Raw genomic sequence first — 13,243 nt, 5'->3', positions numbered from 1 at the left:
GTCAGTTCTAGTTTGTGTTGCTGTTCAGAGACATCTTGCATGAGTGTCTGTGGTGGCTCCAAGGTTGAATCCAGAGTCTTGGGCTTGAACTAAAGTCAAAGCCAAGAAAATCCAACAGTATGTGGGTACCTTGGGAAAGGTAGACCAGAAAGCAACCACCTGAAGATAAGCACTGGAAGCAGCTCCAGATTATTTTGATGTAAATAGAGGATGAGTTTTAGCCCTAGATCTGAATTCCCTGAGAGTGAAGTGCAGGACAGCTGTTCTCTTTCCCTTCTCATCTCCTCCTAGTTTAAAGTAAACTGTAGCAAACCCAAGCAACTACCGAAATCCAGTAGGGATTAGAGAAGAGGTAATTTGTGGTGTTCACACATAGAATGATGTCAGCTCTTCCTGCACAGGCCACCAAATGCTCCAAATGTTCTGTCTTAACATGATTTAAGCGATTCCTCTTGGTGGTGTCCTTTGGCCTGTATATTGTGATGCTTTTAAATACTTAGGTGATAATCAGAATAGCAAGGAGCTACCAAATGTTTCTTTAGTGTACACAAGTATTTAAAAACTGGGATTTTATTTTGGGAACTTTGACACTTTCAGAGGTTTCTGTGTTTCTTATAGAATGGCAGTTGTGAGTTTCTTGCAGCTCTCTCTGTTGCAATGGGAAAGTGATGCTGACAGTCCTCAGAGATGCAAATGGAAATCTATCCTCCATCTGTAACGAGAAGTGCTGTGGTCAGTTGATAAACTGTAGCAAGGTAGGCTTAGGTTGGATATCAGGAGGAAGTTCTTCAGAATGAGAGTGGTGAAATACTGGAACAGGTTGCCCAGGGATGTGGTGAGGCCCCATCCCTGGAGACATTCAAAGTCAAACTTGATGGGGCCTTGAGCAACCTGATCTAGTTGGAGGTGTCCCTGCTAACTGCAGGGGATTTGGACAAGATGACCTTTGAGAGCCCCATCCAACCCAAACCATTTTATGATTCTATGATTCAAAGAATTTGCTCCTGAAAATTATTATTCACAGAGGCACAGAGTGGTAGGGGTTGGAAGGGACCTCTGAAGATCATAGAATTGTTCAGGTTGGAAAAGACCCTTGGAACAATCAAGTCCAACCATTAACCCTACTCTACAAAGTTCATCTAGTCCAGGCCCCATTGCTGTCAACAAGGACAAAAATCATTCCAAAACCAGTTTTGGTGTGTGTCTGAGCAGCTCTCCAAGGCTGTCCTGGGGCTGGGGATCACATGGTGAGGAGGTCAATGCTGCATCCCACAGATGGGAAGTCCGCAGCAGCATCAAGCTGCAGCTGGTGATTCAGCCTCTGGCCACGTAAAGCTTACAGATGTACTTCATTTCCTTACACAAAGGGAAAGCCTTTTGCCTTCATCCCTAATACGTGATGGAACATGAGTGGGGCTGGGCTGACTTCATCCCTGGGAGCCTGACAGTGAGTGGGAGCCAGGACTTGTTGCTGCACTCTAGGAAACGAGCATGCAGCTTCCTAGATGTGTGTTTAGTCTTTAGTTAGCATCCAGTTAGCAGCTGTTAAGAGCTGGTTCTTGGTTTTCACAGCAGCAGCCTCCTGCTTTCCGTGCACGCTTCACTGAGCTGCTTTAGGGGCCACGCTGTGCTCTGGGCTGCGTGGGAAGAGGGAGGTGGGAGAGTCACCATTCCTCTCCCCCTGCTCTCCCTCCCCTTCCTTATCCCTCCTGATGTCTGGGAATTGAAATCTCTGACCACACCGAGGAGCAGACGAGGCACTCGGGCTGTTGCTCCTATAGGTTAAGAATGTAGTTGGATTTGTCTCACCTCCTGCCTGGCTCCAGGGACAGCTGCTTCATGCCAGAGGTCTGTGGCTCATTATCCTTTGGGGTTCAGTTCTCAGGGGTGCTGGGGAGGGGCTGTGTTGGTTTGGGGCTGTGTTTGGTTGGGTTGGATGGGATCAATGGAGCAGGGGACTTCTGCAGGGGTTTGCCCTCTGGGAAACTTGGAGGTGAAGTAGTTTCAAGACTCACCTTCAGTGAAGGGCAGGTGTAAATGTCACAGGGGCTGCTTCCTTTGAAGTGATGGCTTCAGTAATGCACTGAATTTGTTGGTTGGTTGGGGTTTTTTACTTCTAGTTTGTATTTGATAGTAAAAAAAACTGCAGGAAACTGCTAGAGGACAGTGCTTGGAAGGGTTTGTTAGCCATGGCAGTTGTCCAGGTGGGGTTTTGCTACCTGGAGGTGTGGTGCAGGTCTGCATCAAGCTCGTGTCACAGTGGGGAGCTGCAAAGGCTCATCCTAGAAGTGAAACTTGTGCCTTACTTTTTTGAGCCTGGAGACTTTTTGTTCAATAGTGGGGCTGAAATCCAGGAGATTTCCAGGAGAAAGGGCTTGATGAATGTGAGATTTTAGTCTATTTAAGATTCTTTAACTAGCAAAGCACTCAGGGGGGTGTGGATTTAGTCCCTGCCACTGGCTGCAGTGGGCGGATCCAGTGATCTGCTGTCCTTAGCACTGCTCTTGTGTCCAGAAGTGAGGTGACGCTGCATCTGCCAGCACATCTGTGCAGAGATGGTGATACCCTCTGGGATGAGGAAAAGTCCCCACACTGGGCTGTGAAGGATGTAAATGATTCACAGTGCCTCTGAAGCCCACTTTCAGCTGTGCTTGTTTAAACATGTGGCAGGTATCTTTTTTGTTGTTGTTGTTTTTTGCATAGAATTGTTTGGTTTTTTTCTTCTGGAGTTAAAGTGACTTCTTTTAAATTCCCTGTGTAAATAAGGGGATCTCCAATCACCTTAACCTCCAAATCCCCTCTGAGCATACAGCTGGGGCAAGTGGGAAGTGGTGTGTGTGTCTCCCACCCCATTTTCCAGGCTCTGGAAATACTCATCACACGCTTCATGTGTTGCCATCTCCAATTTCCTTCCCTGAGTGACTAATGGGAGAGAGACACCAATATGCCAGAGGCTCCCTGATTGCCAGCACGCTGATGTCACTGTGGTTCCTTCCATCCTGAGGTCCGTATCTCGGCCTGGCTGGCTGGTGGTACCAGGGAGGGCAGAAATGGGTGAAAGGGACCATGAAGACCCAGAGTGGGTCTAGAAGGTAACCTGGGGAGAGGGAGCTCTGTAGGGTAGGGTAGAGACAGCTCCTCCATCCATGTGTCTTCCTCCACTTCAGACAGGTGCATTTGCTACTCCTGCTTTATGGGTAGGAAAAGGAACGTTGGAGAAGAGGCACAATAATGATGAGTTTGCCAGAGCTAGGAAGAAGGTATGAAGTCCCTGCCTCTTGTTTTAGTTGCAGTAAAGGTCCACAACCTGGCTTAACACTGAACACATCCTTGCTGACATAGTAGGATAGTTGAATCAAACCGGCAGTGACCCTGGTGCAGTAAAGAATGGAGCAGCTGGTGTCTTCATTTGGCTGGACTTCAGATCCTGCATAACCCTGGGTAACATACCCAGGTCACACAGAGTCCTGTGCCTCTGCCAGTTTGGCATCCTGTTTGCCAGCAGAGCCACAGGAAATCAGAATGCAATCAAGGCACTTGGGTGGCATTGCAAAATGGCCCAAGTTAACTTCAAATTCAGGGAATTTATCAACAAGCTAGACTTCAGTGCTTACAAGGGCTGCTCAGAAAGCTGTGGACAGGCTTTTTAGCAGGGCCTGTTGTGATAGGTCATAACTAAAACCAGGGAGATTCAGGCTGGAGAGAAGGAAGAAAGTTACACTGAGGGTGGTGAGAGCCTGGTCCAGCCTGCTCAGAGAGTTGTTAGATGCCCCACCCCTGAAACCATTCCAAGTCAGGTTGGTTCTGGCTCTGAGCAACCTGCTCCAGTTGGGGATATTCCTCTGACTGCAGGAGGCTTGCAGGGACCTTTAAAGGTCCCTTCCCATGCCAAACCAGTCTGTGATTCTGTGATTCTTGCTGTTGTTTGGCTCCTGTACCCCTGCAGGCAGGACAGGCTTTGCTTTTCTTGAGAAGACAGTCAAATTCCTGAACCTCACTTGTAAAATGTTTGGTTTGTAATAAGCAATGACTTCATTTTATGAGCTGGAAAAATCTCCAAGTGTTGGGCATGGCTAAGGGCTTCAGTTACACTGCAGTTGTTCTGTATAACCTGATCTTCAAATCAAAGCGAAAAACATCCCAGACTGAGCAGGGTGGTTCACCTGTTAGAACTTGCACATTTTTCCATTCACTCTTGCAGCAACTTAGAGCTGCTTGAAACCTCAGGAGCCATGCCTGGGTTACTCACATAGATATTTATTTTTCCTTGAAATTTCTAAAAAAAACCCTCATGTATGTGAAGGGAAGTAGGCATTCACCAGGAGCCTCTGAATACCTGTCCATCAAAATGAATAGAAATGAAATGTTGCTGCAGAAGGCAGAGGAGGAAGCTTGTGCCTGGTCTGGTTCTGCCAAAAGCAATAAGGCTGAAACGTGGAGCAGAAAAATGACAGATGCCAAGGATGTGTTGCAAAAGGCCAATAGCTGGTGCTTGAAACCTGCTCTGTTGAGACTGAGATGAGGGGGAGGCACAATTTTGAATCAGGGTGGGTTTATGCCCACCTAGCATTTCTGACCCAAAACTGAGAAGAATTTTCTCCTGGAGGAAAAAAGGCTCCAGGAGACCTTATTGTGGTCTTTCAGGACTTAAAGGGGTCAAGAAGAAAGCTGGGGACAGACTTTGTAGCAGGGCCTGTTGTGACAGGACAAGGGGGGTTGGGTTTAAACTAAAAGAGGAAGATTCAGATTAGAAAGAAGAAAAAGATTTATTATGCTGATGGTGGTGAGACACTGACCCTGGCTGCCCATAGAGGTAGGAGATGCTCCATTTCTGGATCCATCACAGGTGAGGTTGTCTGGGGCTCTGAGAAACCTTCTCTAGCTGAGGATGTCCCTTCTGACTGCAGGGGAGTTGGACTTAGGTGACCTCTAAAGGTCCCTTCCCAACCCAAACCATTCTGTGATTCTATGAATAAACTGAAATCTAGGCCAGCAAAGGTAACTGAAGGTGCTGGAGGTCAGTGGGCTGAAGTCTGCAAACTTGTTGATGCTGCAGGGGTTGGTTACTTGAAAGTCAAACTGTTCCCTTGCCATGATGAAGTCCGTAACTGCATCTGACTGCAGACTCTTCAGGAAAGCAGTCTGTGCGCAGTGCCAGCTCCAAGCCTGCTCCCCAGCAGGTGTGTAAACACCAATTAGTGCTGGTCCAAGGCATTGAGCAGCTGTGTTGGAGAGACCAGGAATCTAAAATAACATATAGGAACCGTAGCCAAATTCATCTGTGCTTCTCCATCCACCCTTTCAGTGTTACACAGAGCTGCAGATCTCAGCTTGTGGTACCCTAGCTGGGGGCTGCAAAGCAATGGGGCTCAACATTGTGCAGTGTAACTTCTTCCTCATGTTTGTCCCCTTGCAGGTCCTGCTCACCATGCTGATTCACACTTGTTTCTTTTTTGCCTGCCTGCCTGTGGCAAGCCAAGTCTGGGGACGAGTTGGCCAAGGTAAGGACAATTCCCAGGGGTTTGGGTGTCTCCTGGGTTAGCCCAGCCCTTGCCTGAACCATTTCCATTGGTGGTGGCACTGCATGTGAGGGCCATTCCCAACGTCATGCAGGATTTCAGGGGTCTCCATGCTGTGTGCCTTCCAGACCTCTGCAGTTAGGTCTGAGCTTAACTGCCCATCAACTGGAGAGGCAAGGTTACAGCATCAAATAGCTCACATCCAGCACAAGTGTAGGGGAACAGTGCAGCTTTCATGGTGCTGGGGTTCATTTGCATCCAGCACATAATGGTGCTTTAGAGGATGATGTCCTTTCTGATTTGTCTGAGGAAATTCTTGTATTTTTAGCTTCTGGGCTCCTAGAGTGATGGCTGAGGAGCTAGACCACAATTGGCCAAAAGAAGACAGCTCCATGTACAATCCAACTATGAATTCCCCTCATTGTTCCGTGATCCCTTACCGTTGCTCTTAGGCATGATTCTGGGATTTGATTTTGGCCCTCACCCCTCTTCCCCATGTTTTCTTTCTTCATCTTCAGATTTGCCTGGGGTGAGATGTGAATCTCAGCTTTGTTTCCCCGAAATAGTTATCTGCTTGTTGGGCAGCCTGCAGGAAGTCTTTACAGAGAACGATTAAGGCACAGATGTTGGGCTGAGACAAACAAGTTCTCACTGCCAGCTCTGGTTGCTTTCCTGGGCTCTGACTTCATGGCAGAGATGTCAGGACATCATGTCAGGCCAGATTAGAGACTAGAGGGGTCACAGAATCCCAGCATAGTGGGCACTGGAAGGAAGCTCTGGAGGTCATCTAGTCCAAACCCCTGCTCAAGCAGGGCACCCACAGCAGCTTGCCCAGGCCTGTGTCCAGATGGGTTTGAATCTCTCCAGAGAGGGAGACCCCACAACATCTCTGGGCAGCCTGCTCCAGAGTTCCAGCACCTTCACAGGAAAAAAGTTTCTCCTCCTGTTCAGATGCAACCTCCTGGGTTCCAATTTGTGCCCATTGTCCCTTGTCCTGTCACCGGGTACCACAGACAAGAGTCTGACCCCAGCCTCTTGCCCCCCATAACTCCTTTAGTTCTTGCTGAGCATTGCTCAGATCCCCTCTGGCTCTTCTCCAGGCTCTCAGTGTCAGGACTCTCAGCCTTTGCTCCTCACAGAGCTGCTCCAGGTCCCTCAGCAGCTTTGTAGCCTCTGCTGGACTCTCTCCAGCAGTTACCTGTCTTGTGTCCTGGGGAGTCCTGTGCAGCACAGTTTACCAGCACTGAGCTAGACACTCCAGGTCACCCTTGGGTTTTTGAATGAGTAATGGTAAAGAGTGCAGTAACAGCTGGAAAGGAGGGAAGCATCTGAGAGCAGGCAGAGGAAGTGTTCACTCATTGCAAATCAGTGCAGCCAGCTGGAAAGCAGCTGGAGGTACAGTGGTGTCAGGAGGGAGGGGAGATCAATCTGCTGAGTTGCCATCCTGTATCCAGTGAAGTGCAAAACTTTCATCTGGGTACATTTGTACACCAGCATGGATGTGATTTCCCAAGTAGCCATGGACTCCAGGATTGACACTCCAGGAGTGACATCTAGCTGAGGTTTAAAAGATATCTGTGAAATCTGGAGATGATAAGGCACTGTGATCTTGCTTCTTTTTACCTCCTTGTCTGATACTAATTTTTTTTCCCTCAGGATTTGTCATTTAGTTTGCTACTCCCTGCAGCAAACTGATACAAGCTGGTGTCCATGAGTTATGGTCCTGCCAGAACTGTTATTTACACTTCATCAGGTTATTTTTTTCCCCCTCCCTAATTCTAAACGCATTTGGTTCTTAGAGCTGCCTCTGAACTGATCTTTCAGAAGAAATATGGAATCCATCACCTGGCCCAAGCCTGCTGAAGAACCTCCTGAGATCTTTTATCTGTTTCCTGCCCTCCCATTTCATGTTTGCACTAAACACACTTTGCTGAAACAAAACCTTCTCCATGAAAGCTCCTTGGATAATCCTGCAAGATATGAAGGATGCAGACAAAGTCCTCACCTCTGTGGCTGTTTCCCCTGTTTGCTGCAGCAGATGCTGAGAAACTTCTCTTTGCTTAGGGTAGAGGCTGCAGATCTGCAGTGACTCATGGTAGGTTTCCTGGCAGAGGTGCAGGGAGGCTGCAGGAGCAGCTGTTCAGGCTCAAGAGATGCTGAGGACTTCCATGGGATGATGAAGGCCTCCTCTGCAGTGGAGCTGTTCCTGTGTCCATAAAGGGGATGAGATGTGGTGTTTTGTAGGTGCCTATGCAAAGGGAAGAATCCCATCCATAACAGGACTGACTTGTCTCCTCTGCCCAGGGTCAGGCCGGCTGAAGCTCACTGTCCTCTCGGAAGACAGGCTCCAGATGAAATGGAAAGAGTCTGAGGGGAGCATCAATGGCTACAAGGTTCGGATAAAGCCCATGGCAGGTGTGTGCTAACATGCTGGACATCAGATCCAGCAGGGATCTGTGTATGAGTGGAGGTCTGAACACCACCTTTGACTGGTGGACAACAGGACTTCATCAAAAGCATTATTAGAGATGAGGCAGTGGGAATTGGCCACTGGTTGGTTGTTCTGGTTTCAAGTGTTGGTTACCCAGATCAAAACTTTCCCCTGGTGTGTACATGCAGTATGGACAAGAAGCCTTTCTGACCACCATAGTGCAGTCATGGTCCCTGTATCACTGATTCATGAGGAGAGAGAATTCATCCCTGTTCATCCTAGGGGAAAATCTTAGTCAGAAATTGTTGCTTGTTGAGACTATGTGAGGAAAATGAGGAGGAAAGGTTCATTGCCAGTTTTCTGTAGGAGCTCCCAGCTCTTTCTGTACCTGGAAGTGTTCAAGGAACCTGTGGACATGGCACTTTGGGACATGGTTTAGTGGCCATGGTGGTGTTGGGTTGATCATTGGACCCTATGACCCTAAAGGTCTTTTCCAACAAAAACAATTGTATGATTCCGTGATGCAGGATGGGAAGTCCTTGATCTCATATTTGTGTGGGGCTGAGTTCCATGCCTTGCCCCAGCCAAGCTTCATCTCTCCCTGGCTTCAGACACTGAGGTTGGTGATGTTGGAAGGACACAGCATTCCTTGGGAGGTGTAGGAAGAGAGTAAGCTACCGTTATAGGGAGGGAGCAGTGAGCAACCTTAGTCTTGGCTGGCATTTTGTTGTCAGTCACCGTCACTCCCAGCAAGCCAGAGAAGGGAGCTGCCAGGCAGGAGTGCGAGCGGCAGAGCTCTTGTGATCATCTCCCCACTTTTAGCTCAGCCACCACCTGTTTCCCAGGCTAGAGCAGGAGGTTTCTCATTCCTTTCCTGCCCTGCTCTTCCCTGGGCCTCAGCTCTGTGGAGATCGATGAGCATCCTGGGAATGCAGGGAATCCCCAGCACATGCCCTGAGGCTGGGAAGCTCCATCAGCATGAGCACAGGGATGGCTGGATCAGAAACTCATCCTTATCCATCATTTAAAGCTTGCAGACCTTTCTTAATCAGAGGGGTTTAGGGAGCTGGTTTGCCTCTCTCTGTTTTGTGTAGCACAGAGATGGTGGTGCTCCATCTGCTCAGTGCCATGCCAGTGCAGAAATGCCTTAGTTCCTGGCTGGTCAAGGCAGCACAGCCCCAGGACAGGTTCCACAGCCTCAGGACATGGCTGGAGGGATCTGGAAGTGGTACTGACCCCAGAAATGAGCAGCTGCCCTAGGGAGAGATGGGGCTTGCCAGAGACAGCCCAGAGAGAGTGGCTTGGATAAATAAGAGCAGTCCTAAGTGCCAGTGGTGACCTCCAAAACCACTAAGCCACTTCCTCACCCTGTCTTGTATGACCTCAAGCACAGCAATTGATTGGATGTTTTCATAAGCAGCATTTACTAGTAATTGCCCAATCTCTGGAGACCTCCTTGAGAAGCTGGGGAGAGCTCCAGTAAGTCTGGATGGGAACTGGTTTTCCATTTTGGGCATGTATCAAAGATATAAAAAAACCCCAAATCCAAATGTTCTCAATTCTAGATTGAGAAAAAAGAGCAAAAATCAGCAATCTACAAAATTAAAAGAGAAATAGGAGTTGGGTGAGCTCCCTAGGCAGACATTCCCTGTGCTTCAGCAGTGCTTTTGCTACTGACAGCTTAAATTTAAGCTCTAACAGTCTCTGAACTGTGGTTTCATCCCACCTCAGGGGACTCGGAGCAAGAAGTCATGCTGAAAACCAAGACTCCCAAAGTCACAGTGGGGGGGCTGAGCCCTACCAAGGAATACACACTGCAGGTCTACGTGCTCAATGGCTCCCAGGAAGTCCTGTTTGCCAAGAGGAAATTCGTGAGTAAGTAGAGGGGGCCACATTTTCCCGTCCAGAGAGCTCCTGAGGCTCTTGGAGATGCGGTTCCTAAGAGCTCATCCTCCAGTGTAGATTATGCTGCAATGACAGAGTCTGTCACTGGTTTGGTTGGAAGGTTAGTGATGGCTCAGGAGATCAAGGATGGACTGTGACTCACAGACCTGCCTATATTGACATTCTCTCCTTGTTTTTGGTCTTTCTACAGTAGAAGAACTAAAAAATGCATCCCAGACTAGAAATAACCGAAAAAACTCAGGAGCTGCACGGGGAAAGAATCTCACCTCTGCAGGGAGCTCAGCAGCTGAGCACAGTGTGGTGGCAGAGGCCAACCCACCACCCTTGAACACCATCTTGACCCAACCAGGTGGGTGCATAGATGTCCCTAAAGCAACACCCACCCTTTCCCTGCACCCCCTGCTTCATCAGGGATGTGCATTCAGTGGGACATGCTAGGCCAGTTTCCTCTCATGTGTGTGCTTCTTAACTCAGGAAGCCACCTAAAAATATTTGCCCCTCATGCCAGGCAAACTGCTCAGCCCAACAAAGCACATCTGAGTGTTCCTGGGGCTGGCAGCTATTCCAGCTAAGCAAGACACACTCAAATCCTTCAACCAAGAGCAGATCTTTGAGAACGAGATGCTCCCAAATCATGAGGGCTAATGATGCTGAGTTCTTGGGCTGCTGATGGTCACAAGAAGGTGTGAGATCCCCTTGTGATTGAGGACTGCAGACAACTAACTGCATAGATTTTCATGTGCTTAAAACAAGGTTCAGAGAAGTGTTTCTATGTGTAGATGGATAAAAGATCCATCAGGGCCATTAGACAAAGAGACTGGCACCAACAGAGGATGTTCCTGAGTCTCAGATCGCTGAGGTCTGGAGAGTCTACTGAGTTATCAGGTGCCATGCTATGGTTTTATGTTTTATAGACATTCATTTTAGAAGAGGAGATTTAGGTTGGATGTTAGGAGGAAGTTCTTTACCATGAGGGTAGTGGAACACTGGAACAAGTTGCCCAGGGAGGGAGTTGAGGCCCCATTGTTGGAGATATTCAAGGTCAGTCTTGACAGGACTCTGGGCAACTTGATCTAGTGAAGGATGTCCCTGCTACTGCAGGGGGGTTCAACTGGATGAGCTTAGGAGGTTCCTTCCAACCCAACACATTCTATGATTGGTTTTTTTGCCACCAAAGATAATGGGCAGGATAAACTTTTGATGTGATCCATTATTATTGACTCATGAGCCCTCTTGAGTGTGAACAAAGGTGGGCTCTTCCATCTAACTACCTATTTGCAAAAGGTTGTAGGACTTTTATTCTCTCTCAAACATGGCTGAAGTCAGCTGATGACCATAGCAGGTTCCATGAAGATAAAACAGATAAGGACAATGGGGTTTGTTTTTTCGTTGGAGCACAGCAAAAAACAGAACTGAAAAGAAGAGGCAGAAGGGGACTCAGACAAAGGGCTCAGGAGAAGCTGTGAGAAACCAGCCCAGTGCAGAGGCCAGCATGGCAGAAGCAGCACCAACACCCACGAGATCATCCCAGCGCTCTCCTGCAAACACGGAGCGAGAGACTCCTGGGAAGCAAAAGCCTACAAGGGATTCACTGAGGCAAGGTGAGGGGGGTTCAAACATGCCTTGGTCCTCCTTCCCTACAGCTCATTGAATACAAGCCTTCCACCCACTCTTTGTCACCAAGGTTGCCAAGAGTACAAATGCTGCTGGGCCATTTAATTGCTAGGCCATGCTTGGTGCAACTGTCAGGAATTGAGGGAGAAGTTTGGAGTTCTGCAGAACATTGCAGAATTTAAGGAAAATGGGAGCTAGGCCAAAAATTCCTTCCAGATGGTTTAATTTATTGATTTGCCACTGTTCTCTCACTTCATGTCAGCCAATTCCCCCTGCTTCCGATGGATCCATATAAGAATTTGTGGTCTTCAATAGACTCCCTAGCCATGGACCTTCCCAAGCCTTCAGAAGAAGAGCACAGTGATGTTCCTGTTTGAGCTCCTGGACTTGTTTTTGTTTCACAGATAACTGATCCATGATGGTCCTTCAGATTCATGAATTGAGACTATGACAGGGTAGATGTCTCAAAGCATTGTTGAAGTTTAACAGCCATGGTGGTCTTAGGTTGATGGTTGGACTCAACGACCTCAGAGGTCTTTTCCAACTGAAACAGTTCTATGATTCTTGGTGGTGGGAATGAGATTGCCCAAAGCATCTTCATTTGGTTCCCTTGAGACCAGTAGAAATCTGTGGCTGTGAAAAGAGAAGACCAACCTCTTGCAGCCCATTTTATCGTGATGAGTTCCTCTCTTGGCCTCCACCAAAGATGAAAATTCCTCCATTCAAAAAATATTTGGGGGAAATGTGTTGGATGAGCAGCATGTCCTGTCTTATCCTCTGCAAGCCTGGGCTGGGGAGAAAGGCAGGGCTTGAGGATCTGTGGTGCCAGCAGGTTTTTTACAGCGAGACTGGATTTAATATAAAGCCACAAAATAGTTATAGCCCCCAGGGGATCTCCTGATGGAATGGAATGGAGCAATCAGCTGCAATTCTTGGAGACTTGGGCTCAGTAGAAGGGAAGCACTGGGCTGGGGCTGAGATGTAGTGGAGCTGACAGCTTGCAGAGAGCAGTGCTTGGGTTAGACACATGCTTCCTGACAGCTTTAACCCTTTCTTGGAAGAAATGCAGCTGCACACCACCCAATTTCTTGGTACTGAGTTGGGTTACCCTACGCCATGTGGTCTTCATAGATTCATAGAATGGTTTGGTTTGGAAGGGACCTTCGAGATCATCCAGTTCAAATCCCCCTGCCATGGGCAGGGACAGCTCCCACTAGACCAGGTTGCTAAAAGTCTCATTCAACCTGACATTGACTATCTCCAGGGAGGGGGCAGCCACAATGTCCCTGAGCAACCTGTCCCAGTGTCTCACCACCCTCACTGGAAAGAATTTCTTCCTCTTCTCCAGTCTAAATCTGCCCTCTTCTGGCTTCAATCCATTCCCTCTTGTCCTATCACTATAACCCCTTGAAAAAGTCCCTCCCCAGCTTCCTTGTAGCCCCTACAGGCACTGGAAGGCTGCTCCAAGGTCTCCTCAGAGCCTTCTCTTCTCCAGGCTGAACAGCCCCAACTCTCTCAACTTGTCCCTACAGAGAGGTTCTTCACCCCTCTGATCATTTTTGTGACCATGTTCTGGACCCACTCCAGCAGCTCCTCTTATGCTGGGGGCACCAGAACTGGATGCAGGACTCCCAGGTGAGGACTCACCAGAGCAAAGCAGGGAGGCTTTATCCCTCATCGGGCTGGCCACACTGCTTTTGATGCAGCCCAGGATACAGTTGGCCTCCTGGGCTGCAGAATGTCACGAGATGCTGGGATGCATCAGGCTGGCAGA

General features: G+C 48.4%; 1 protein-coding gene across 1 annotated transcript in view; it reads left to right on the top strand.

The window, feature by feature from the left end:
• The first annotated feature begins 5,428 nt into the window (after positions 1–5,428).
• The window catches only part of COL20A1 (collagen type XX alpha 1 chain), a 46,869-nt gene continuing 39,054 nt past the window's right edge, over positions 5,429–13,243 (top strand). The window contains exons 1-5 of the mRNA XM_054391978.1: positions 5,429–5,501; positions 7,824–7,934; positions 9,682–9,825; positions 10,046–10,204; positions 11,256–11,456. Of these exons, the coding sequence (XP_054247953.1) occupies positions 5,429–5,501; positions 7,824–7,934; positions 9,682–9,825; positions 10,046–10,204; positions 11,256–11,456 (688 nt within the window). The remainder of the gene's footprint in view (positions 5,502–7,823; positions 7,935–9,681; positions 9,826–10,045; positions 10,205–11,255; positions 11,457–13,243) is intronic.

The sequence above is a fragment of the Indicator indicator genome, chromosome 24 (assembly GCF_027791375.1).
Source record: "Indicator indicator isolate 239-I01 chromosome 24, UM_Iind_1.1, whole genome shotgun sequence".
Taxonomy (NCBI): Eukaryota; Metazoa; Chordata; class Aves; order Piciformes; family Indicatoridae; genus Indicator; species Indicator indicator.
The sequence above is the reverse complement of the archived record's forward strand: the minus strand, read 5'-3'. Positions and strand labels throughout refer to the sequence as shown.